At 30.5% G+C, this 25,923-nt stretch overlaps 1 protein-coding gene across 5 annotated transcripts in view; it reads left to right on the forward strand.

Annotated features, from left to right (window-relative positions):
* Phf14 (PHD finger protein 14) overlaps nt 1-25,923 on the forward strand; it is a 183,694-nt gene that overhangs the window by 126,966 nt on the left and 30,805 nt on the right. For 3 of the 5 annotated variants that reach the window (XR_007341522.1, XM_015488259.2, XM_048785997.1), the window contains one exon: nt 9,390-9,507. Coding sequence is in view for 3 of the 5 variants with exons in the window: in XM_015488259.2 (XP_015343745.2) it covers nt 9,390-9,507 (118 nt within the window). In the remaining 2 variants the exon portion in view is untranslated. Of the gene's footprint in view, nt 1-757; nt 8,625-9,389; nt 9,509-25,785; nt 25,860-25,923 lie in introns of those variants that run through there. The other 2 variants (XR_007341523.1, XM_048785996.1) reach the window with 2 other exon arrangements.

Here is a 25,923-nt window from a genome sequence, read left to right on the forward strand (position 1 = left end):
TTTCTAATAGTTAAATATAAAAAAGGAACCTTTTTCTATGATTTACTACTTGGCAATTTCACCTCATCTACACAGATCTAAATATATGAAAGAAATGACAAATTCTTATATTTACCACAGTCAAAAAATGTTAATTCTGATCACTAAGTTCTTATAATTTCTCCCCTGAATATAAAAACACAAAGGTAGTAAATAATGGTAGCCCAATATTTCTAATAAAGTCTTAGAAAAGAAGGCAGTGTAGACACAGGGGATAAAAATCACTTTGAAAATTTCCTCCCTAAGACTACTTGAGTATAACTAGGCCAGTAACATACTGATTAGGTTTATTTGTTTTCAGCACAATTGCATGCTTTCTCAGGCATTGTTAAAATTGCTGTATTTGGTGAAAATAATAGCAAACTGATATTTGTCAAAAAAACTTATTGATCAAATATATGTTTCTTTTTATAAATACAAGTACTTCATCTTTTTCCACTTTTTAAATTTTAGTAAAATAGGTTTATTTTGAAAATAAAAAATAATAATAATACAAGAGGAGGCAACTCATTGTTTCCAAAGATAGAAAAGTTCAGTTATAACCAATGAGAACTTACACAAGATCATGGCATTTAGGTTTAGGTTATCTATATCTTTGGATCAGATCATATGTTATTTGAATCTACTGTGGTGTTATTAGTATGTTTCTTAAGACGTAGTACAGAGCTGCTATGATCTTTAAATGTTAATGTTCTTTTCTTATCACTTTACTGTGTAGATACCCTTCATGAGACCCAACTCTGCCACAGCTCATCCTCGGAGGCAATCCTGGAAACCTCTTTTATAAGTGTGATTTTAAAAATGTGGATAAAACTCTCAATAGAGTACATAAAATAAAGGAGAACAGCTATCTTGTCCTTTCCATAAGCTTATCACTGCAAAAAGTTGCCTTTGCTTGTCAGGTTTGAATAGAATGTAATTGATTGGTTTGTTACTTGGACTGACAAGGCAGTTAATTTGCCGGTGTGGATTTTTTTCCTTTTCTCTCTCTCTCTCTCTCTCTCTTTCTCTTTTTTTGCACTAATCAGAAATATTCGATATGTGCATTGTTGAAAAATATTGGATAAATGTCTTGTCAGAATTGTCCTATTAAGTAAATGTCTTTCCCTCTTGCTTCTTTGGCAAATGATGATACACAGTGTTTGGACTCACTGAAGAGTTACAGAAGCCTGTGGGACTTAAATGCAATATGTTCTCCCTGTTGTTGAACAATACCAATAACAAGCAAGAAAGACAATGCTTTCTATTAGTCTGCTAATCTGCTTCATCAAATCTAAAACTTACATTCATATGCAAAATACTGTTGCACTGGAGAACAACTATAGACTCTTATATTAAACATTATTTCTATTTATAATATTCAGCAAAAGTGAAAGACTTGTGAAGCATATGACATTCTATTTTTGACTCATTAGTCCTAATGTGAAAGTACTAATATTATTAGCATGAATTTTTACAACTTTAGATTTTAAGCTCATGAACAAAAATATGTCTGTGGGTCTGTAGGTAATTTTTTTAAATACCCAAATTTATTTGGTCCTTATTGTTTAATATGAACTTTCTGTGTTCAGGATAACTTAATATTTTTCAACCTTTAATATGACATTATGAAATAAGGAGGGAAATACAAAGCTTGTTGACTGTACAACCTGCCAGCTGAAAGATCTTCAACAACTGTATCTTTCCAGAGGTTTACAGATTTAAAATTTGATCTTCAACTTTTAATGATCCAGTTTTAAGCCAACGACAGAAATATGTTGAATATTCCACCACTCAATCTTGAACTGAATTAGAAGAGACTTTTGCTGAAATCGAAGTGCACATATACACATAAATTGTCAACATATCTCTTGGAATTTCCTGATATATAAGTGTGATTTTGGACTTCTTTTCTGGTATAGTGGCAAAGGAAAATAGTTTAAATTTTAGGAGTAGAATAGGCAGTGTTATAGATATTCCAATCCAAGTGTAAGTATAAAGTTGCTATATGCTAGTAATTTATAGTTATAGGAATCATGATTGGATAAAATGTTAAATAAAAATAAAATGTGTATGAAATTACATATAAACAGATTATATTGAAAGACCTCATAACATTGAAGGAAATGTTAATAATCTTTTGGAAAATGCATAGGCTTTTTTTTTTTCTTTTAAGAATAAGAAAAGACTATCACTTAATACTTAAGTTTAAGAAAAAGTTGGTAATTATTACTATTGCTGACTTCCATCTGATTTTAAGAAACAGGAAAGATTACCATGTTCTAAATGAACTATGCTAATATATTTGGCCCTTGCTGTCTTTTAAAATATGGTAAGATAATACTAATGATTATTTTGTTTATTTATTTGCTTATTTTCTGAGAAATCATTACTTGTTGTGGTTTTGGTGTCACTGTTAATCAAAATTCCTTTCACTTTAGTTTTAATTAAAATACTCTGAAATTGTCATTCTTCATCTTTCAATTTTCAATAATGGATATTATTTTCTATGTTTGATGCTAACCCTAAGAACTTCATCATGTTACAAATATAAGCTACATAATACATAATATGAGAGGTTGTATAAAAGTGTAGAAGAACTTTGGAAGGTAGTGGAAAAAATATTTTCTCATAATAATCTCTTAAACATTCATATATTTGTAGTACAAAATTAACCCCTCTCTGTAAATGGTCCAATTGCAGTTCAAAGGAAGAATTTAATGTGTATTGAGAATTAATGGTTAATCTTTCACTAATATATGTTAGAGAAAGTGAGAAATCAGGTAAATGACCATTATTTGCCACAGAATAGCTAAAGAAAGAAGCACTGAAATATTGGGAAGACAATAAATGTTCTGAAACACAAGAATGCTTAGTAATTAATACTAGTGCTTCTCAGACTTTGTTATCATGCATCAGTATCAAGAAGGATTTGTTGGAACTCAGTTGGTTCCTTTTTTCTCCTCTTGGCCTTCTCTCTCCACCTACTCTTTTCTCTGTCTCCCTGGAGTTTCTAAGTAGATTTGGTATTAGGCCTGAAAACTCAAATTTGTAACAAGTTCCCAGGTGATGGTGATTTTAACTTGTCAGGGACACCACTTTGAGAACCAGTCATACATTTTTAAAAAATCATTATATTGTGCTCAACATTGATTAATTATGGCTTTAAATGTTTATTATACACTGGAAACAGCACTGTTTTATACACAAGGAATGAAGGAGCTTTTTTTTCACAATTACTAATTCTTTTCATTTTAAAAAAATTTGAAATTAGGATCATGTTTAAACACAAAAACAAAATTTAGCCTTCCAAGTTTAGAAATCATATTTATTCTTCATTTATTATTATTGTCATTTGTATGTTTATTGAATTTTATACTTATGACATTATGATTGCTGAACAGTAGATAATATTTACTTTCATTATTCCATATCCCTGTTTATATCCTATTACTTAAAAAACCCATTCTTTAAATATTTAAAGTTCTTCTTTGATGAAATTCACCAGTGTTTTTTACTTAATTCACAACATGAGACTATTTCATGAGTGTTTCACCAAAATCTATTCAAGAAATTCAGAAGGCCTTTGTAGCAGAGTGTTTATATTCTTCAAAAGATTTTTAAATTTTGTGAAATTGTTTTTGACAATTGAAACTTGAGACAACTTAGAATTACATGTTTTATGGAGGCAGAATTTTTTTCCTACCCACCTGAATCAGCACTTTGTAAATTTATACCATTAAGGATTGTGATCGGAGATGGGTATGCTGTACAAATACTTCCTTCTAAAACTGTAGGCCTCTTTCTCTTAGTGCTCACTTTAAGGTGTTTCTGTTAGGCCTGCCAATAAGATTCACTGCTGTTCAGGTACATAAGATTTAATGAAATTGGATGCTCAGGCTGGGCTTTGTAAATAAAATGAGATTGTCCCCTAGCCATTATCTCATTTATCTGATTTACATTATAAAACTAGGATCTACACTATTGATTAGAGCATAATTAGTTAATTATAAATAGGGAAATACAAAGTTATGTGGAGCTTTTACACAGCAGGTTGTACTGCTAAAAATTTTCCAAGGGCATGAGCAGATGGAGATCAGTTTATTAAAGAACAAAGCAGACATTTCAGGTATGGAAATGTGTAATCATTCTCTCATGCTATGAAAAGATACTTGACCTTATTGCATATTTTTATATCAATTGTTGTGTTTCATGTTTTTTTTTTTTCATTTCATTTTTAATCTTGTAACCTGGCTGGTACACATTTCAATAACTGAATTGATACCATTATTTAGCTATAAAATAAGGATTTTGATTTGGATAATTTTCCAAATACTGTTTCAATGAATTAACTTTTATGTGTCAAGAATATTTTCTTTTTATTTCTTACTACCCATTCATCCATTATTGTTTATGATAGAAGTCTCTAGTGGCATTAATGAAATAGGTTTAATTCTTACACATTAGTTTGTTATTTGTGAAACATTACTAAAAAGACAGTTTCCAATTATTTTATATAATTATAAAATTAGGTGATTTGCACTAAAATAGTAAGTTATAAGGAATAAAATATTGTATTTATTGATATTAAATGTTATTCTGATATTGTTATTCTATACTGGAGAATTTTGTTCCAAGTCTATATTGTTTTAAAAGTGATTTAATGGGCCACAATACATTTGTTCTGCATTTATTAAGATGTGTAGTAGAGATAATTGGTCACTGTTCAATGAAGAAATCCATCACTACTGGTTAATAGATTTGTGTGTGTGAGCTGCTAAAGAGGTTTTTATTTAAGTAATGCTAATATCTAAGACAAATGTTTAAAATTTTTCTTGTATGAATTTTTACATAAACATAATGAAAAAAATCAGAAAATTCAATTCATCAATTCTCTTTTTTTTTTTAAGTGAACAGGTGTAATAGTGTCCATTTTCAGCATTGTTTTTTTCTTTAGCTTTATATAGATTAAATAAAATGTTCCATTGATGTGAAAAAATAGCTATGATTATCGAGATGAGCTTGATCATAAGAAATGCGCATCTCTTTTTTAAGTTTGCACTATGGATTTTGTTTCTTCTTGAAATTTAGCTTATCATGTAGCTATAAATTATTTGCATAGAAGGTACACTTGTTTTAGTTTTTGAAAAGTTATTACTTAGTTTACTTCCCTAATGAACTTACCAAATGGAAGTAAAGGGAATTAAACCCTTTCAAAGACTGGCCGAAAGCCTATATCAAGGAAAGAAGTAAATCACTTCTTTCTTTTCACTTTTTGTGTATTTGTCAGTAGTCAGTAAGTATCTGATTAATACATAGCACATATGAAGATAAATCACTTTCTTCCTCTTCCTTGTCTAGGGTGCTATCTTATTCATATGCTAAGTAAGTATTTTAAATACATGTAAAACAGTGTTTATTTGGTCACTGCTTTTTGTTGAATCAGTGTGTAACAGATCATATGAAGCTGCTGTATTATTTATGTCTAAAGCCAATATGAATCTAATATTAGGAAGTTGTCTTTAGTAAAAATCAAATTAAAAATCCAGTTTTATTTTATCTTGTAAGTGGAATTCATTTTACTACATTTAAAATTTTAATTTTAGAATGTCCCATAGTGTTAATGTGCACAGTATGCACTAGAGGCTTTAAAGATTGTTCTTAAAGTGTCCAGTTTGCATTTTATTTAGAAAATCCAGAGTTTTTCTATAGGTTAGTTTTATATTCTCTTTTAGTATGTTAAGACGTTCTCTTCCTATTTCATAATGTGCTATTGGTATATTATAATCATTTTTTTATCATATAGACATTGTGTTGTTTAATAAAGTATATTGTGTTCTATAACTATGCTTTTGTGGGTCAATGAATCCTTGCAAACTTTTAAAAAGGCTTTATTTACTGTTTTGATAAATACATGCTCTAGTATATGCTACAGTTAATGTGTTTTCAAATATATTTTAGAAGTAGAGACCACAAGTAAAACTGATCAATAACTACTTTAATTCTGTTACAGCTTTTAAGTAGATTATTACAGATTTGTATGTAAGAATTCTGGTTTTTAAGCTTTTAAACTGACCTAATTTTTGTATATCCAGAATTTGTTAGCTAACAAGATTTGATAAAGATTACAGAGTGGTATATGTTTGTGTGAAGTAAACAATCCACTATTTTGATCATCTGCATTGTTCTTTGATTTCTAGGGTCCTTAATGGTATCTCTTATATTTATATATCTATGGTATATTAATTCTTACAGATTCTGCTAAAGTTCACTTCTGTAATTTAGAAAATTATTGTTCCCAGCACTTAAAGCTATGGATTTTATTTTCAATTTAATATTCTAGGGTAGAAACAGCTAAAATTTTTCTGCCTTAAAATAATTTTAGAAATCTCTACAAAGAGCTTATATTACTGTATTTATTTGCTTATCAACAAAGCTGTTGACTTAAGGATTAGTTTATTCGCCCCCTCCTTGGATTGTGGGAGTTATTAAGAATATTAACCACTCTTTTTTACTGTTTAGTCTTGGAGTTGCAGTTTTTACTTATACTACAACTATGGTGAATGAGCTAGAATTTTAGAGTACTTCCCTATCATCCTTAATTCTCTGGAAGCATGAAAATACAATAAGGTTCTACATATCAACCAAGTCATTCTGAAAGGTGTGCTAATAAAGGAATCAGTTGGTGAGGATTAGGTCATTTTTAGATGGAATATACTTCAGATTACCTTCTGACAGAGCTTGCAAATAGAACATTTATTTTCCCTTTTTTTATTTGTTCTTGAGCTGATTTTATACGTAATTGAAGCCAACGACATATTGGAGCCATATCAATGTTCTTAATTTTTTAAGTGGAAATTCATAGCTATGCCAACAAAAATCACCTTTGTACATGAAGGAGATAATGAATCCTGTCTGATTCCCTCTTACATTCACCACGTATTTGCCTTGAGTTGTGCACTGGAAATAACTTGTAAATTGATAGTTTTAAAGCAAATATGCAGTAATTAGATTGTAATTTGATGTAAACTAGGGCAGTATTAATACTGTAACTCTCCATCTGACAAGAACTAGGATTCTTATCAGTCTGAACTGTATGGAACATTGCCCAGCAACATGAAATTAAGGAAAAAAAGACTATAGTCAATAACTAAAGTTTAGTGTGTGTGCTTAATTCAGTAGAAGTTGTCACTTTGATATCTTGTTACTGTCATTTTCATAGTCTTAATAGTTTTAGTGGTCTGGTTCCCAAATCAACAAGTTAGTATTGGGAAAAATTATGCTTAGACAAATACAGTGATAATAGGAACCAGGGCCTGTTGGTTTTCAAGCAAGTGAGGACCCTGAAGATCTGGAAAAGTTGAACATAAGAATTAAAACAAGATAGCAGAGTAATGGTATTCACTCCTAGTATAAGAAGCTGACACAGTTAGAAATGCAACAGCATTTGTTACTTACACTCATGCCCCTAAGATGATAGAGATAAACCATATTTAATATAGTCCCTTGATGATGAAAATAATTGTGATTTCTCTTTAAATTTCCCATCAGATTAGTGAACTGTTAGTTTCATGTTTGATTCATTCTGACCTCAGTTGTATAGAAATTTCAACCTTATAAATTCAGAAACACTTATATATACTCTGAAGGTTTCTATACCCATATATTTAATGTAATTGAAATGTTTAGCTGTTGAAAAATGAATAAGTTATATTGAGAAAGAACATGAAATTGTGTGGGTTTGCCATTTAATCTCCTTATTTTACATTGAAAGTTAGCTGTATACTATTTTTTTCTAATACCAGAACAACAGCTATTTGACATATTTGACTCCTTTTAAATTAATTGTTGTATGGTTTATTTGTAATATTGGCATAGTAAATAAAGTACTTAGTACTATTTGATTTTTATTCTAGCTAGAATTACAGTAAATATTTTTTCAAGTTCATATTTTGATTCTACAAGGTTTTAGAAAAACATGTATGTTTACTTTGTTCATTAGGAAAATGCAGAGAAAAAAGTGTATAAACTTATGATGTTATCTATTTTAAACTTCTTTATACCCAAATAACTTAGCTAGCTTCCTTGCCTATTCTGAAACTCTTGATTCCCCAAATGGGTCTTTAGGAGTTGTGTGTGTGTGTGTGTGTGTGTGTGTGTGTGTTGCATGATATGAAATATTTACTTAAACTAGGGATTTGTAGCTTCCTTTATTGTGATGATTTCTTAAAGTCAATTGTTTTTCTTCTGTGGTTTTTAAGAGTAGCTCCTTCTTGTAATTTTGTACTTTACTCAAGTCATAAATATTTTATAAAATTTTCCCCTGGTTTCTTAGTTGTGGATCCCCTGGCTTTTCATTTCTTAAATCAGGAAGAGATAAGAAAGAGAATCTGACAGATTTGTTGACAAAGTATTATTTTTTAATTTTTAAAAGAAAGCACAAAGAAAATGAGGACTGTAATTCATTCTATAAGATGAATACATCTTTGTTATTGTTAAATTTTGGTCTTGTTATTCCAATTGATGCAAAATTCTTACAAAACACTGAAATAATACAGATTTTTCTTCATTGTCAGCAGGATGAGATTGTCTGAAACGAAGAATAGGTATGATAGTTTTTTTAGATTTTGTACATCATAGGTGACAAGACACTATCAAAACATTTGTTAATAAGTTTTAAAATGTACTAGGTAAATACTTTGAGAAACCAAATGTACTGAAAAAGTGACAGATAATTTTGAGAGAATAATATTAAATTCTTAAAGTGATTTTTTTTCTTCTTTGTATAGTTAAAAATTCTATTATTTGACCCATAAAGATTATTTTTAATTGTTGTAGATTGTACTAGCATGCTATAAATTTTATAAGGTTCATTTACAGTCCACTTTAACAGAGAATCAGAACAGAGGTGTAAATTGTGTAGCATTGATCGCAGCCTGTAGAGTTCTAAAAGACAATGTATTATTGAATTCATAACCTTGAATTATATGTATCTTTTATTAGTAAATGTTTTTTAAACTATCTAATGGACAAATGATGAATTATTTTAAGTTCAAAACAAAAATTTTTATGATTGTTAGTTTTGAGCACCTATAATTTATATACATTTATTCATATGCTCTTAACATTTCTGCTGTCATAATGTTCTAAATGATATTTGTTTTGTAAATTCTATTAATGTTGCCTATTTTTCCTAAAACATTTATTTCAGGTTTAGTTTGCCTTTGTCATGTATATTATTTAATAATCTAATGAGCAAAGGATAGAATTAACAATGTTAAAGTTGGTATATATAATAGTTTATTTTTCTGTCTTTGAAACAGTTGGTTTTCATATTATTTAGATATCCCATAAATCTGTTTACCCTGCAGGTGTGATGAATGCAGACTGTGTTACCATTTTGGATGTTTGGATCCTCCTTTGAAAAAGTCTCCTAAACAAACAGGCTATGGATGGATATGTCAGGAATGTGATTCTTCATCTTCTAAGGTACGGGGGGGGGGACCTATAAGAGAAAGTACTGTTTTCCTTCATTTTGACAGCTTTTCAATATCATACCTTTAGCTTCCTGACATTATAAAGAACTGAAATATGAGGGATTAGCATTTTAATCTAATTTATAGTAAGAATATATTATTGTGTAATTTTATTGCCCTTAAGTTAAGGAAATTAACAACTTTACTAAATGATGTAAATTTCCTTGGTGGCTTTTTTTTTTTCGTATTCTCTGTATTACTCCAACATATTAAATAGGCTTCTAGTAGCCCCAAAAAGTAACTCTTTGCTAATTTGCCACATGGAAGGAATAGCAGGAAATATTGAGTCATAAGACTCAATTATGTTAGCCAACAGACCAGCCATTAAAATTGAATTTATTTTATTAATAGTTTCATTTTAAAATATAGTAAATATGTTATGAATGTTTTATAAGGTCTGTTCATTAAAACAAAACAAAACAAAATATCCTGTTTTTTGTATCCTAAATCTTATTTCTGGTATTTCTTGTAGTTGAGTAGAAAGGATGAAATTTCAATAATGTCTAGTAGTTTATCCTCTAAAATAGACTGAAATTATTTCCTTAGGATATCAACATTTTAACCTTAAATTCTGGTAACCTGTAGTTTAAGATTATTGTGTTTATTTTAAGTTTGTCAATGAATAACTATACTATACTCTTACTGCTTTGACTCATTTCACATAGATCTTGAATACATTTGAATGATGACACTCTGGTCAATTGTGAACTAATCAAATTGTTCTTAAGAAAAGACAATGAAAATTAAATGGCTATTGTTAATATGAACATCAAACTTTTCTTCAGTGCCACTTAATGAATAATGAATGTTTCTGTCCCAATAAATTAAAATCAGTATGGAATTCCTGTCAGATTGTGGAATAAAACTGTTCATTTTCTCAATATTTAAAATAATTTGCTTCAGCTTATTTTTTTAAAAGCTGCAAAAAATCATCTGGTTATAGGAAAGCAAAATTTTTTAATAACCTGAATTTATTAAAAATTCTATGTATTTGTATAATGATATTAAAAGATAACGTTCTATATATTTTATTTAATAATAAATCATGCTGCCCAAGACTGGGCAATATGCAATAGCAAGAATTAAGACCCAGATTAAAGAAAACAACTTTTGTTGTTATAGTTGTGGTTGCTGGGGATTGAACCCAGGGGTACTCTGTCACTGATCTACATTCCCAGTCCTTTTTTTAGATTTTATTTTGAGACAGGGTTTCATTAAGTTGTCCAGATAGCCTTGAACTTGTATCTTCTTATCTCAAACTGCCATCCCAGGCATGCACCATCAAACCCAACAAGAAGGAGCATATTTAATATCAGAAAGTTTCATGGCAAAATTAGAAATGCATTCCAGAAGTTGTATTGTATTTAAATGAGAAAAATAATGAAATACTATAGATTTTAAATAGTTGTCTTTTGGGACTCTGTAGTGTAATGTAGTCTTTCTCAAAGTGTATTTTGTTTGGTGTTCCCATCTACCCCAAACAAACAAGTTAAGAAAATAATTTTTAAAAAATAATTTTTCTCTTTTATAAATATATGCATTTGCATGTTTTTAGAAAATTCTATCTGACTGAAAATATATAGCATTAAGTGCAAAGGGTAGCTTTCTTAAGTTATGTTGTAATTTCGTTACTGAGAATGGAAAGTTAACAGGGCATACTTCTTATTTTTGGAGAGTACCTACATTCTATACATGCCAGGGGGCAGATACCCATTGAATAAGGATTTGTGTTTATTTTCTTCTACTAGCTAATGTGTCTTTGGCAATCTACTTGGAAAGCACTTTGTTAGAAAATGGGCATTTTATTTGCTGTACCCAGTTTGACCTGTGGTCCACTATCAGTTGTAAATAACTTAATATTTTCAAAATTTTATTCAAATATTCTGTCTAATTTTTAGAATATCAGAGAAGTTTACTATAAGGACTTTAGCAATGAAATGGATTTATATTTTTACCACACCAAAATGACTGTAATTCTACTTTTCAATAAAATCTTCAGCTTAATGTAATACTTAAGCAGAAATTTAAGGAGACAGGTTATTCCTTTGAATATTAATGTTACATTAATTTTGTTTTCCTACTTTTAAAGACCAGCAGGTTGTAAATTTTTGTTTGTATTTTCTCTTGAAACGATATTTGCTAGTGTTAAGTCCTATGGAGATAGCATTCATAGATAATGTTATGATTTATAATTCAATTCAATGGATTGCTTCAAAAACTTTTAAATTTAAAAATTTGTATATTGTTAACATCCAAGTGAAGAAAATTACTATCATCTTAGGGCCTAAAAGAAACATAGAATGAAAGTTAACATACTTTTCTTATTTTTTATTTTGCTCAGTTGCCTTGATGAAATATTATTTGTTAGGTAATATGGGTCTATTTGCTATGATAATATATGTTAATGATATGAAAAGCTAAGGGAAAAAATACCAATTGCCATTAGAATGGAAGTGAACTAGTTGCCAACAAACTTTGATGGGGCAAGTGAATGTAAAATCATTATATATATACGGATATATATATCTGTAACTTCCTTTCTTTGTGGGAATAAGACTTGCTCAACAAATCTTATTATAAAATTTTGACTCCTATGTAGAAATTATATTGTAAATATCAAACAATATGGTTGAATGTTTGACTGAAAATACATCACTCTTTAAACAATATTTAACTGTTAACATTTTGTCCAATTTCTGTGGGGAGTCCTAAAATGTTGTTGCAAACACTCAGCAGTATTCCTCTTAGTTATATATGACTTTATCTTTCAAGTAACAGGTTTCTTTCCTGTGGACTTTATGAGAACAGAATTTTTTTCTGTCAAGGATAACACTGATTAATAATAGTTTACCTAAAAGTGGAATGATTCTACCAAACCCTTGAAGTATGACATGTTAGTACTCTCTTTGCCTCTTCAACTCTTCATAAGTCTAGGTAATTTTAGGTTTAATGAAAATTCGCTAGATAATGGACATGGACATGGACACACATGGAGATCCATTAATGTGTACAGCATTTATAGAGAAACACATTAGCACTCATATATAAACCTGTCTTCTCTCATAGGTCTGCTTCAAATCATGTAAGGTAGCAGCCAATGCAGTATACTTGTATTCAATGGAACTAGTCCATTGCTCCTGATCACCATACATTAGGGGATTTTCTCCCCTGCTCTTTACAGCATTGTAAAAATTCTGTTATTAATGAATGCTGTGTATCTGGAAAATCAGTGTTTTTATTTCTTCTTCCTTCACATCATCTGTCTCCTGTTTTTTCCTCCATCTCTACCTTCATCCATTCATCCAGGCCATATATGTAGAATCATCCTCATGTCTCACCTATCATTATCTCACATACCATGTTATTTCCTAATCCTGTAAAAGTTTTATTTTCCTTCTCCAGTCTAGTCTTAGCTACTCACCCCCACCTGCCCTTCTGTCTTGATTGAGTGCCTCACTGTTTCTCCTATTACATTTTTAGAAGCTATCTAAATAGGTCTGCCAGACTCATTCATCTTTGATCCAGTCTCTTCACTAGAGGCCTCCAAATGAAGTATTATGCAAAGTAATATTAAATTAACTTAATTCTGTTTAACATCCCACTTTAATTTCCATATCTGGGTAAGTTTAATAATGTTTTAGTACTTAAGAATGGGTATAAAAACGTGACATTTATGTATTTACGTGGAGTACATAATTAATGTGTTTCCTATTAGTAAATAGTATATTTAGTAAATATCCTGTACTGTATTGCTATCAGAGTAATCATTCTGAAATTATAATTGTTACCTCTATGTTAAATCTAACAGTATTTTTTCCTGCTAAATATCCAGAATATAACTAACAAAATCAAGAAATTTACCTTGGTACATTATTATTAGCTAATCCTCAGATTTCATTCAAGCTTTGCTATTCATTCATCCTTTGTGACAAAAGGATTTTGCTATTATGTCCTTTGTGGCAAAAAGATTCAGTATGGAATCATACATTGGATTTAGTTTTCATGCTTTTCTAGTCCCTAATCTAGACAGTTCCTTAATTTTTCCTTAACTTGTGTTTCTTTAGAAAATTATAGAACAGTTACTTTGTAGAATGCCTTTCACTTTGCATTTTTCTGATGTTGTGATTGGGTTCATTTTATGCATCTTTGATGAGACTATGTCAAGCAATGCTGTTTGCATTATATATATGATGTTGATTGGAAACGATGATGTTAACTTTAATTACTTGATTAAGTTGTTTGCTAGTCTTCTGTATTCACTTACTCTTTCTAATTAGTAAGTAATTTGTGGGAAAAAACCTTGGAAGTTTGTAAACATTTTATTCTTTATTAAATTCTGTTTTCCCCCCATGGGTTATAGAAGTTATTATTATTGTTCACTTTGATGTTCCAATTGTCCCAGATTTGACTGACGAAAGAATGCTACTTCAATGTAACTTCTGGGTCCTTTGTACATGATTCCACCAATCTTTGAGAACTTTGTTATTAAAGGTATTTCTGGCTTGACTTATAATTCCTCCCTATCCCCACTTTTGGAATCAGCTGTTTCTCCAAGGAACCCTGTTTGTTTTTTTATTTTTTAAATACCATAATTTTCTTTGTTTATTTTTATGTGGTGCTGAGGATCGAACCCAGGGCCTCACATGTGATAGGGGAGTGAGTGCTCTACCACTGAGCCACAACCCCAGCGCCCCCATCCCCCACCCCACCCTGTTTGCTTTTAATGGAGAATGGTTTTAGAAACAAAATCTGATGTGCCCATTGTTATTGGGACAATGTTCTTCTTGATTCTTCTTGGTAGACAGACCTAAGGACTAGATGTTTATACATATACATATACACATTTAGATATATACTTTTATAGATATTGAAAAACATTCCATTTTTCTCCTTTTCCATCTTTGTAATTCCGTTTCTGTCAGGAAAAAAAAAAAAAAAAGAAACTGGCTCCTGTTGTCTTCACTATGTATTCTTAGATGATAACTCCCTTCATAAGGAAACAGTGTCTTGTTACATTCTACCCCTAGCCCACGTGGACATCTATTTTGTTTATGTTCTGACGACTTTTTGATTGAAAAGTTCAGAAAGAGGATAGATAACATTTGTATTTTTATAACTCTCTGTAGGTGATTTTAAAAGCAGTCAGGAACATGAACCATTATTATACTTGCTTTATAAAATCTTTAGTTAACAGAGTTTTGAAGCTAAAAATTAACTCTTTGGAATTTTGAAACAAATATGCACAATGTATATTTATCTAAGATATCTTTTAACAAATTGGCATTTTAAAATTATATTGTGTATTTTCATAAGATGTAAAATAGATTTTATATTGTATTTTTTAAAAATAGGGCATAGTTCACTACTCAGTCTTTTTGAGGCTATACTTGATATAGATCCCCACAGCTTGTGTCTGCTGAAACATTCAAAATGCAGATAACTTGTCTTGAAATGGTTAAGTGAACATGTATAAATATTTTTTTTAAGTGTTTTCTCAAGTCAAGTGTATTCACTGGTGCCACTGAAGATTTAAATATATGTCAGGTACTTTACAATGACTGTGCCAGATACTATTCTAGCTTTTCATCCTGTTTAAGCTCTGTTTTGTGAGAAGCCATCAAATAAACACGACAGGTCATTACTTGACTACTACAAAGTGAGCTGTCTTATTTTGGAGACTTCTATTTGGTTTTCTTATTTGATCTTTCTAGCCACATCTTGAGCAGTAATAAATTGTAAATTCATATGCATAGAAATCTCTTCTGAATCTCTTATTGAAGACTTTCTGGAACTACAAATGCAGACATACCAGCTGAGGCAAGTGCTATTTCTTGATAATCATTTGTATTAGAAATCTCTGAGTAACACCAATATAATTTTTAAAATTTTCTTTTACTTTCCACATTTCTTCCTTGAGCAAGTAGAATTCTACAACTCTTAGGTCAAAATAATATGTGTATATTTATTTTCAAATAAAATGGTCATTGAGAATTGTGTCTCTTTAAGAACTGAGCAGACAATCTCTCCAAGGAGTATCTTGCCACAATACATTAAACAAGCACATTTAATTGAACCTGGTAATATTGGAAATTGAATGTCTTGAGTTTTATGTATTGTGAAGATTTATGAAAAATATAAAATTAAAGTGAATTATCCTTTAAAGTTCTTTTAAATTTGAAGCATATAACTGACCCATAAAAAGAACTTTTTAATATTTTAACTATTCATTTGACCTTTGGGATTTTATGTGACATTAGGTTGAATTTGAAGTTTCTGAATTGAGCATAGTTGACAGAGAAATCATTTGCAGGTAAAACTTATACCCTTTAACCATCTAAATTCACTACTTACCTAGCATTTGTATAACAAGCCTTACAGCTTACAAAAACATGCTTTCCTGAGCTTCACTAACTTTGATTTGCCTTTTCATTGATAGAGGTACGTAAAAATCTGGAAAAAACATTCTTTGTACCATTTCTTACATTAGAATCCCATAAAATAAATCTTTTTACTAAAAAGTCTAAGAATTAAAGCTGAAGTGGTTATCCTCAGTCATGGCTATGGTCTTGTACTTAAGCTTTAGATTTCCTGCTTGCTGTTGGAAATTACACAGAATTTCAGTCAATCTTCTAGTCAAGGCTCTGGTACTAATTCAGAATGTTGTAAGTTGCTCTGACATTTTCCCTGGGAGGTAAAATTGTATAAAAGTCTTTTAATTCCTTAGTTTCTAATTGAGTGGCTGTATTTGAGGACTAGTAATAGTGATTTGCCATTAACAGCCCAACTAATTATACTTGGTATTGTGCAATAAGAAAAAGTAGAGTGTGTTATTGTTTAAACTGAATATTTATGTACTGAACTGAACTTATTTGTCATTATTTCCTATTCACCTCACATTTTTCTGATATTTTCTTGTGATTAGATTCATTATCCTGGTTATGTTTTCTGAAACCTCTTCCTACATATTTTTGTCAAGTGTCAATTTTCTGCAAAACAGATTGTTCATGGACCATTTTTTGTAATAGAAATGGAAATAGTACTAATGTGTTTATAGATGAGTTTTATAACTTATGGTATTTTTTTCATTAGAACCATATAATACCTATTAAATACATTTCAGTAAGTCATAGTCAGGTATTCCTTAAGGATCTCTTTGAAAATTTGATTTCTTCTTCCAGATAAAGTTTATCAATGTTTATGATATACATATTTATATATTTTTATATCATATTCAGAGAAAAAGGAAAATTCTTAGAACCTCTGAAAAGTCAAATCCTTTCTAAATTATTCAATAAATAAGTTGCAGAATGGAGAAACCGCATCACTTTATAAGTTACACTTACTATTAATTTGAAAAAAACAAGCCATTTTCTAAGTTAGGTGGCATGTGGGCTTCATGCATTTACATAGCATGCTGTGGAATACCATATGTGATGAGAAACTAAATCATAACTGAGATAATCAAAGTACAGTAGGGTGCCATTAATACAAAAAGTCACCAACTTCATACTGTCCTATAGTTTAAAATAACATTTTATATTTTTAAGTTTTACTATTATAGAGAAATAAGATTACCTACAGAAAATCTGAGTGTTAAGCTAAAGAATATTTTATTACAATCCCTTAAAAAGTTAACAAAAAGAATATTATGACCTTTTAAACCTAGCACTTAAAGTACTAAAATTGGTTGTATAGTAAGCCAATAAACCATAGGTCAGAATCTCAAGAAATTCATTGGGAATGTGGAATATTACTAATTATGTCAAGTTGTTATTTTAGTATTTATATGCAGTGTAAGAGACATATTCACTGTGAAGAGCTGGTTGGTCTTAATTGAACTAAGCTAGCCTATTCTCAGAATTGTAAAAGTGACACTTGAATAGTAGAAAAGGCTAAAATCCTAGCTTCAAAAATCAAAGTGAGATTTGACATATTCTAGACATAGATATAGTAAATTTGTTCCTTTTAGTTTATTAAACATTTAATTATTTCATCATTTTGTAGAATTTCTTATCTGTTAAAATTTTTTTGTTGTTCTAACTCACTGTAGTTTAGGAAGCATGTACCTTTTTGCCTGTAACTAAGATAGTCCTCTTAAAATCTTCAAATCTAAGCTAAGAAAATTCAAAGAATAAAATCTGTGAATGGAACTGCATTCTCAAGTCAAATACACTTAAACATTATAGTCTTCACTTTCTAAAAGCATTTTATAAAGAATTGTAGATTGGAGGTTGGAGACATAGTGAAAGTGCATTGTGCTACTGAACATTTTAATCTATTCATTTTTTGACATTTCTGATATTAGGATATACGTCTCTAAGGAGTTTGTATCTTTAAGTGATAATAATTATTTTTCCATAAAAATTTGCCGTCAAATTGATGAATAATCTGAGGCATTTTATAGTAGGAAAATAGAGTGATTTATCTAGAAAATCAAAGTTTGCAACATAGTAAGTACAGAGGAAAGTTTTATGTGCTTGGAGAAGAAACAGACTGGGTTTAGATCTTAACCATTTACAATGCTTGTGACCTTCAGCGAGTTGTTTCAGTAACTGAACTTAAGGTTTTTTTTTTTTTGTAAAAGGTTGAATGGCAGTGCACAGAGTAATAAATATACTCAGTACATGACAAGCAGTTTAGCCACAGAGACAAGAGTTCACAATTAGTTATGAGTTCTGATTTCCAAATGTAAGAAATGTTTTTAAAAAGTAATAAGCAGAAAAAGTTTGTTTGATTTTTTGCCTTCACACACATGAAATAAAAGTCTTTCCTATCACTTTCAGAGTTTCACATTAAATAGAGTTAGACATATTTAACTTTTTCATGCAGAAAAATGTCCATTTGTTTTAATTTCTTGCTAGAGTTAAGAGGCAATGAAATCTATCTTTATAATTAATAATTTTTAAACCAGGGCATTCATGGTTCTCTAGACTTTCAAAATTATATACTATTCCATCAGGTATTATTTTCTAAATTGATTGTATATCATTAGCACAGAGTTGGAACTTTTTATTGATAGTAATTTATATTTCACATTAAATATGGAATTACACTCTTCTGTGAATCACATAGCAGTGTATTTATTTTATAAATAGAAGGCATGATAGTTAGAAACTAAAATATGCCTTCATATTTAACATATAAGATCTGCCAGGTTTTGAATAAACAGAATAATAGGAAAAGATTCAACATAATGACATGAAAGGAAAACTTGTTTTTTTAAAAATATTTTTTTAGTTGTAGATGGACACAATACCTTTATTTTATTTGTTTTATTTTTATGTGGTGCTGGGGATCGAACCCAGGGCCTCATATATGTTAGGCAAGCACTCTACCACTGAGCCACAACCCCAGCCCTGGAAAAAGCTGTTTTTAACTGAACTCATGTTTTAGTAATAGGTGAAAAACTATCCAAGACATTTACATAGAATATGAAGAGGTATTATTTCCTTGTCAGTTATTGAAAACATAAACTTGAAACTGACATAAAAATATAGAGTAAATAAAATTAAAGATAATAAACCATCCAAGACAGCTGTAAGATAATTTATGAGTCTACTTTGTGAAGTTCTGTGCAGTTTCTGATGATAACAGAGTCTCAAACCCAACAATGGCATTTAGAGAATAGGCATCAGCAGCACACCTTTTATTGTTTACAGATTTAGATACTTGTAAAGATGGGAATGTGGAAAATTCAGGCCTAGCAATTATACATTCTGTGTGGAGCCTAGAAATTAAAGTTTTAGACTATGTTGTGTAAACATGTGGAATATCAGAACATGATTATATGCTTTCAATATACTTACATCATCTTTGCCAAGAGAAAGTATCACTTTTTTAAGATTTTTTGTGTATGTTGATAGACCTTTATTTTATTCATTTATTTATATGTGGTGCGGAAAATTGAACCCAGTGCCTCACACAAGCGCTCTACCACTGAGCCACAACCCCAGCCCCTCCAAAAGCATCACTTTTAAATAAAGTTACACTTATTCTCAGATGCTATTCTTTTCTTTTAGGGAACTAGAATCTCTATAAGAGTTTTATACGTATGAATAAACGACACTGATTTATACATGTAAATTCTTCAGAATCTGCCAATATAGCCTACAATTATCTCCTTTTCTGTCACTGGTTCCCTAATTCCCAATGGAAAGAACCATGAATAACATACTTCCTTAATGGTACTTGTTTACCTCCATGTTATTTTAAAAACTGAATCTCTCTCTCTCTAGGAGTACTGGATATGCAATTTCTAACACATTTTCCTTTGGAAAAATGCTAAGTAAAATAAATTTTAACACTGATACACACTGTACTCCCTCTACTAGTTCCAGCTTAGTCCAGTCCTACTCCCCATTAAGTTATTAGCTTCAGTTCTCATTTGACAAGACCCTAAGAATCATCTTTAACTAACAGGTTAGGTGAAATCTACTTTTAAGAATAACTCTGCTTTTTCTTGTGTTTTATCAGAAATAAAAAGAATCATCTAATTTTCATAATACTTTGATATTTCTTGTTAGTCCACACACCCAGATGCCTGTGATTTTTCTTTTAAAGTGATTAATCTGCAAACCACTTGCACTGGGATCTTCTGAATTTCCACTAAACGTGCAATGTGGAAAGCCCTACACAGACCTGCTAAATAAATATCTCTGGAATTGTACTTGGGAATAAGCATTTTTACAAGCAACACAGGTGATCATGAAAATTTAAGAACCACTGCTTTTGACTCTGAACGCCTTTAAATTTCTTACACATGGTTTTGTCTGTATTTGAAATATTCACTTATTGTAACTGAGGATAACATTCTCATACTTCACTGTTCATAACTGGACTGTCTTTCAATCTCACTGGCATATTGAAGATAGATTGATGACACTCAATCCAGATTGAATGCACTGATTTCCTGGATTACCAATATAACATTTCCTTTCTTCTTTCCAGTCCTGAAATTGCTCAGCAAGATCACCAAGCATATGCTCTGAGCTCCAAATTGTTTGTCTCCATCAAAATCTTCCTCTGCTTCATCTTTTATCCACTTTATAATTCTCCCCCTTTTAAAAAAACTCCTTCCTTGCCTTCAATGAAGGCACCTAGTTTCCCACCTTCTTAGCAGACCATTTCTTTGGTCTTTTTTCTAGGCTTCACAGTCTTGTTTTCTCAATTATGCTTAGCATCTGTTATTAAGGTCCAATAAAACATCCACTTTCTACCAGGAAAATTTGGAATTTAGGAGTTAATGATCCATCTATTTCTTTGAGTGTTTCTCAAAAAGGAGACTTTCTGCCTCTGAAAACATTATATTTTTTACCTAATAATTATGATACAATGTAGCAATAAATTTACCAATATTGTAGCTGGCTCTTTCCTCTACCTAATAATATCTGCTACAAAATTTAAATGATATTTATTTGAATAAGAGAATACCTATCAACTAGCTCTTCAAGTAAAATATTATTATGAAGACATGGTTAAATATACTGTATTTGTGGCATCAGACTCTTTTGAGTTTTAACTTAAAAGCTAAAATAATAATTCAAAATAGGAGTTTTATTTAATATAACAAACTAATATTGTTTATGTAAAATCCTGCTTTAAAAAATATCTACTTCTCATTGTTTTTTTCTCCTTTTTTTCTGTCCTTTTCTCTGAATCACTTTTCTAAAGTGGGAATCAGGAAAGAAATTACTTTTTGATTTTGGTCTGTAAGATTTCTTGTAAAGATAAAATAATCTGTGTAGAAAATTTGAAAATTTTTAAGTTAATAAAAACTATTTTAAATTATCTGCAATTAAAGCACTTAGAGATCACATTTCTGTTCATTGGTAGTTTTTTCTACTGTAACCTACTTTTTAATAATTATTTTCACATTATACTTTCTGTTATATTATAGCCTTTGTTCATAAAATTGGATATATGACAATTTCCTACATTCTTTTGAATACTCTTATTCAATTTGTAAGTGCTGTATAATATTCCTGTATAGTCTTATACTGTCAGTATAATTGCTTGATCAAACAAATAAGAAAATATCCTACTCTTAATAATGGCAGCTAACATTTGTTGAGTACCACCATGCACCTGGCATTATCAAAGCGCATAAAATGTATAATCCCATTCAGCTTTAGCACAGCTTTCAGGGTATTTACTGTTTTTATCTCCTTTGTGCAGATGAAAAAAAATGAGATTCAGAGAAGTTAAGGATAACACAGCTAAGAAGTGGTATATCGTAATTGAAACTCAGGTTTGCCTGATTCCACAGCCTGTTGTAGAAGCTACCTATCTTATATATTGAAATAGGTATTTTTCTATTCATTATTGCAAGAGATTCTCAGATTTTGTCCTAAAATCATTTTAGATTTTTATAATGTGGAAGCTTGAATAATTGTTCTATTATAAATAAACACCACTAGTAATAGGAAAAGAAAAAAATATCTTTATTATTATGTGGGATTGTGGGATTTTAAGAAAATAAAAGTTAGAGATTATTTCTAAAACAAATAAATTTAGTAAAGATGGTCCTAGTCTAAGGTTTAGGAAAATGGATATGGAAGATGATACAACTCAAGGTCCTTTCCTCAAATTCAGTGAAATGAGTATAAGGGAGGTGCCACCTGACAGTTATGGATGATTTGTGTAGACTCAGCAGAAACTAATCTGTTGAACTTTGAGGGAGGTGAGGGAAAGGGAGCTAAAAATGATTGGAGGCAGGGAGTGAGTTAGGCACTTAGCACTATATTTTAGCTGAATCAAATCTTACTCTTTAATGTTTGTCCTAAGTTGTGATGTTTGTAAATGTATATTATTTAAGAAACTAAAGCCATCTATATTCTGTTTCTCTACAAAGATAGTTTTAAGAATATTCTGATTTGTCACTGTTAGCCACTTTGTGTACATACAGTAATATTTTTGTTATCTTTTTTCCCCCCAATGTCAGTATTCTTCTGCAGTAAAAATTTCTCTTATTTGAGAACTGTGGCTTGTTTATACTATACTATATATGAAGTACAATGCAATTTAGACCCATTTGGTTTACTTCTTTTGCTGACAATTTTTGTGTTAATTCTTTGATTTAATTAAAGAGTATGAAATTATTATCTTACTTATAAAAAGTTAAAAAATGATTCTACCTCATTGACAGACAAAGGTCCTTGTATGTACACATGTATTTCCACATGTGACTGGTTCAGCCATCTTCTTGTTACTCCTGACTACTGTAAGTTTTTGTAGGTTCAATATATTGCTCTTCTTTTTTCCCCCTTCGACTATATTCAAATGCTAAATCCAATCTCAGATCATCTAAGATACAACTTATTTTAATGTTTTCTCTGAAGGTTTCTTAAAGGTTTATGTTGTAGTATTATACCTTCATTGAAGTTAAGTTGGTTTTTTGTTAAATGTACCTTCAATAGTGGCTACAGATGATTATCTGCTTCACTGGTTCAAAAACTCTTTAAAGTGTGCCTACAGAGGTTAAAATTTTTTAGAATCACTTTGAAAAGTTCAAGTTGCATCAAAGCGTTTTTGTCAGCAGTTGTTCACTTCTGTGTTCTTGAGGGACAGACTATTCTCTCAAATTTTAAAGTCAAGTACTATTCTTTATATTCTATATCCAAAGTCAGATTTATAAATTTAGATTATTATGTATTTGTAAGTCAGTTTTAGATGTATCAGGAGCTTAAAGCAAGATTAATATAAGGTATTTCAGCATATCATATTTTATTGTTTCAATACAGCAATTTCAACAAGTCACAACAGGAAATCATTACTTAATAACAGTTTGAGATTTCATCTAGTATCCTGTCATTTGTTTGATTATTATTAATTAATTTTCCCACTCTTAAGTCACTTTATAGGAGTGTGAATGAGGTAGATATTTTTAGAAAACAGGGTCTAATCTTTTACAAGAATACAAAAGTGCTGTGTGGACATTTTCCACGTTTCTCTGTGACTGTAATTGATGCCTTAACCTGTTTCAGTATAAAGACTGTTAAAGAACATATTGTCATCTTTATCTTCATTCCTTTTTGAGTGCTTCCAAGTCTACAACATATGTATCTGATTTTTGCAATGAGACGAACTTCCTTTCTTCTTGATTTGATTCAATATCTCCAGATTTTCTCTTTCTTCCAGTCCTTCTTTCTTCCTTCACATTTCCAAGCAGCATTTGGAAACATGATATTTTTGTGTATGTGTCAAGTATATTTGTGTTCCTTTACTAGTAAAAAGCTCTCCTAAGATAGGAACTTGCCTAATAGACTCAAATACAGTTAGTTGTATTTTTAAAATTCACTAAAACACTATGCAAAAAAAAAAGAAAAAAAAAACTTGCAGTCTGAATTTGACAGCTTTAAACAAAGACTCCTCATATTATTTTAAAGAGAACAAAAAGATACAATAAAAAATGTCAAATGCCTATCACCATGATTCAAATCGTGATCATTTTTAGCCCTCTTTTTCTCTTCATTTTTTCCATTTTTAAAATATTTTCTCTAGTTCTTCAGCTCTTCTCAAGTCCTCCAGGCCACCATCCTTTCGCTGACTTTCTTCTTTTCTTTTAAAACCTGTGACTTAGCATTTCAACCTTTTACCTTTAGAAACATTAGTATCCCCTGTCATAACTCAACCTCTGCAGTTATAACAGGGGACTCTCTGGATCCTCTGTATTGGTTTATCTCAACTGGTTTTTTTGGCCATAAATAAGTGGAGAAACTTATGAACTTAGGATTACTACAAATTCATTGCTCCTGATTTAAACCAGCCCTCATTGACCACTTTTGTGAGCTTTTTAATAGAAGATATTTCAAGTCTTTGCCACACACATAAACTCTGGTTTTATTCCGAAGAATCTTTTTCAAGAAATCTTGTCTCTTATTTCATTTAGGAAAAGGGGCCATATCTGTATTTTTCTCCTCTCTACTAAAAAAGAAGTCTTTCCCTGTCTCAATGTCCCAGAAGGAAAAAGTCACTTTTTTCCTCTTCGGTACCTAGATTTCTGTTCCTATTGAGCTGTCCTATAAACTGTTCCCCAGTCATTCTTTTTGAAAGATCACTTTTCATATTTCCAGATCAAAAAATTCAAGGAAGAAAGATAAGAAAGAGCCACTAATTCCCTCTTTATTTCCTTCTCCCTCACCTTTCATCCTTGCTTTTACAAAAAAGCCTTATCTGGGTTTGTTGTTTTAAAATTAAATGTTCAATGTATTAGCTCATTTACATTACTATAATAAAATATCTGAGTAAAGGTTCTTCATAAAGAAAAGAGGTTTGTTTAGATCACTATTTTTGGATGTTTAGGGGTCTTGCACTGCCATTTGCTCTACTGTGGTAGGGATCTTAAACTTCATAGTGGCTAAAGCATGTGCTAAAGAGTGATATCACATTGTGTAACAGGAAGCCAGACACTCAAGAGTAAGTCTTTCTCTTTGAAACAACCCTCTCATAAGAAGTAGCCAGGGTCCGGGGAGAACTACATCAATTTCCTCCCAGAGCAATGCCCCAGTGTCCTTAGAACCTCCCACTGTGCCCACCTCTTAAAAGTCATACTCCCCACCCGAACACTGCCACGTTGAGGCCCAGGTCTCCAATACATGACTCTTGAAGAACAAACCACATTCAAACTGTAGCATCCACTTTAAGTCTCAGGTTCCCCACAAATCTCAGGACTTGATTGTATCTGTTTTGCAACTTTTTTACTAGACTGTTCATTTGGGCTTTAGCAGATATTTCTTGGTCCTATTGTCTTGTATCTAGGTTCTTTTTACCAGCTGGACTGCAGACTATCCTGACAGGATGTATCACTTGTATTCCTTTGAAGACAAGGAGCCTGGATGTTACACATAATTTTTTCTATGATTTAAAGTATCTCCACTGGTAGCCTGTTTCCCATTTAGTTATTGAAATTATTTTTCACATGTACATTTTGCTGAAAGGGAGTGAAGTAGTTCAGTTTCTAGTTTTTGCCTTATAGGCCCGAGGCTATTCATTGAAATATAGAAGATGTCAAGAGCACAAATTTCTGCAAGCTGTGACCCAGATATGCAAAAAAAGACAGAATAAGAGATAAGAAAATATCTGTTCAGCAAGTTTAAAATCATATCCTTCCTAGTTCACTCAGCATTTAATAATAACTCTTGATTATAGCAGATATTTTTGGAATAGAGCTACAGTTTTATTTTTTTAAAAAAAGGTTTCTTCTCCAGATTGAAGAACATTAGAGTTGTCTATAAATATAAAATTAATCTAAAAGAAAAGATCTATTTTAATTTTTCCTCTATAAAGTTTTAGAAGAAATATCCCTTATATAATTTCTTTGTCTTCATCAATCTACCATATATCTGCAATGAGTATAATTTATTGAATAAAA

The sequence above is a fragment of the Marmota marmota genome, unplaced genomic scaffold (genome assembly GCF_001458135.2).
Source record: "Marmota marmota marmota unplaced genomic scaffold, marMar, whole genome shotgun sequence".
Taxonomy (NCBI): domain Eukaryota; kingdom Metazoa; phylum Chordata; class Mammalia; order Rodentia; family Sciuridae; genus Marmota; species Marmota marmota.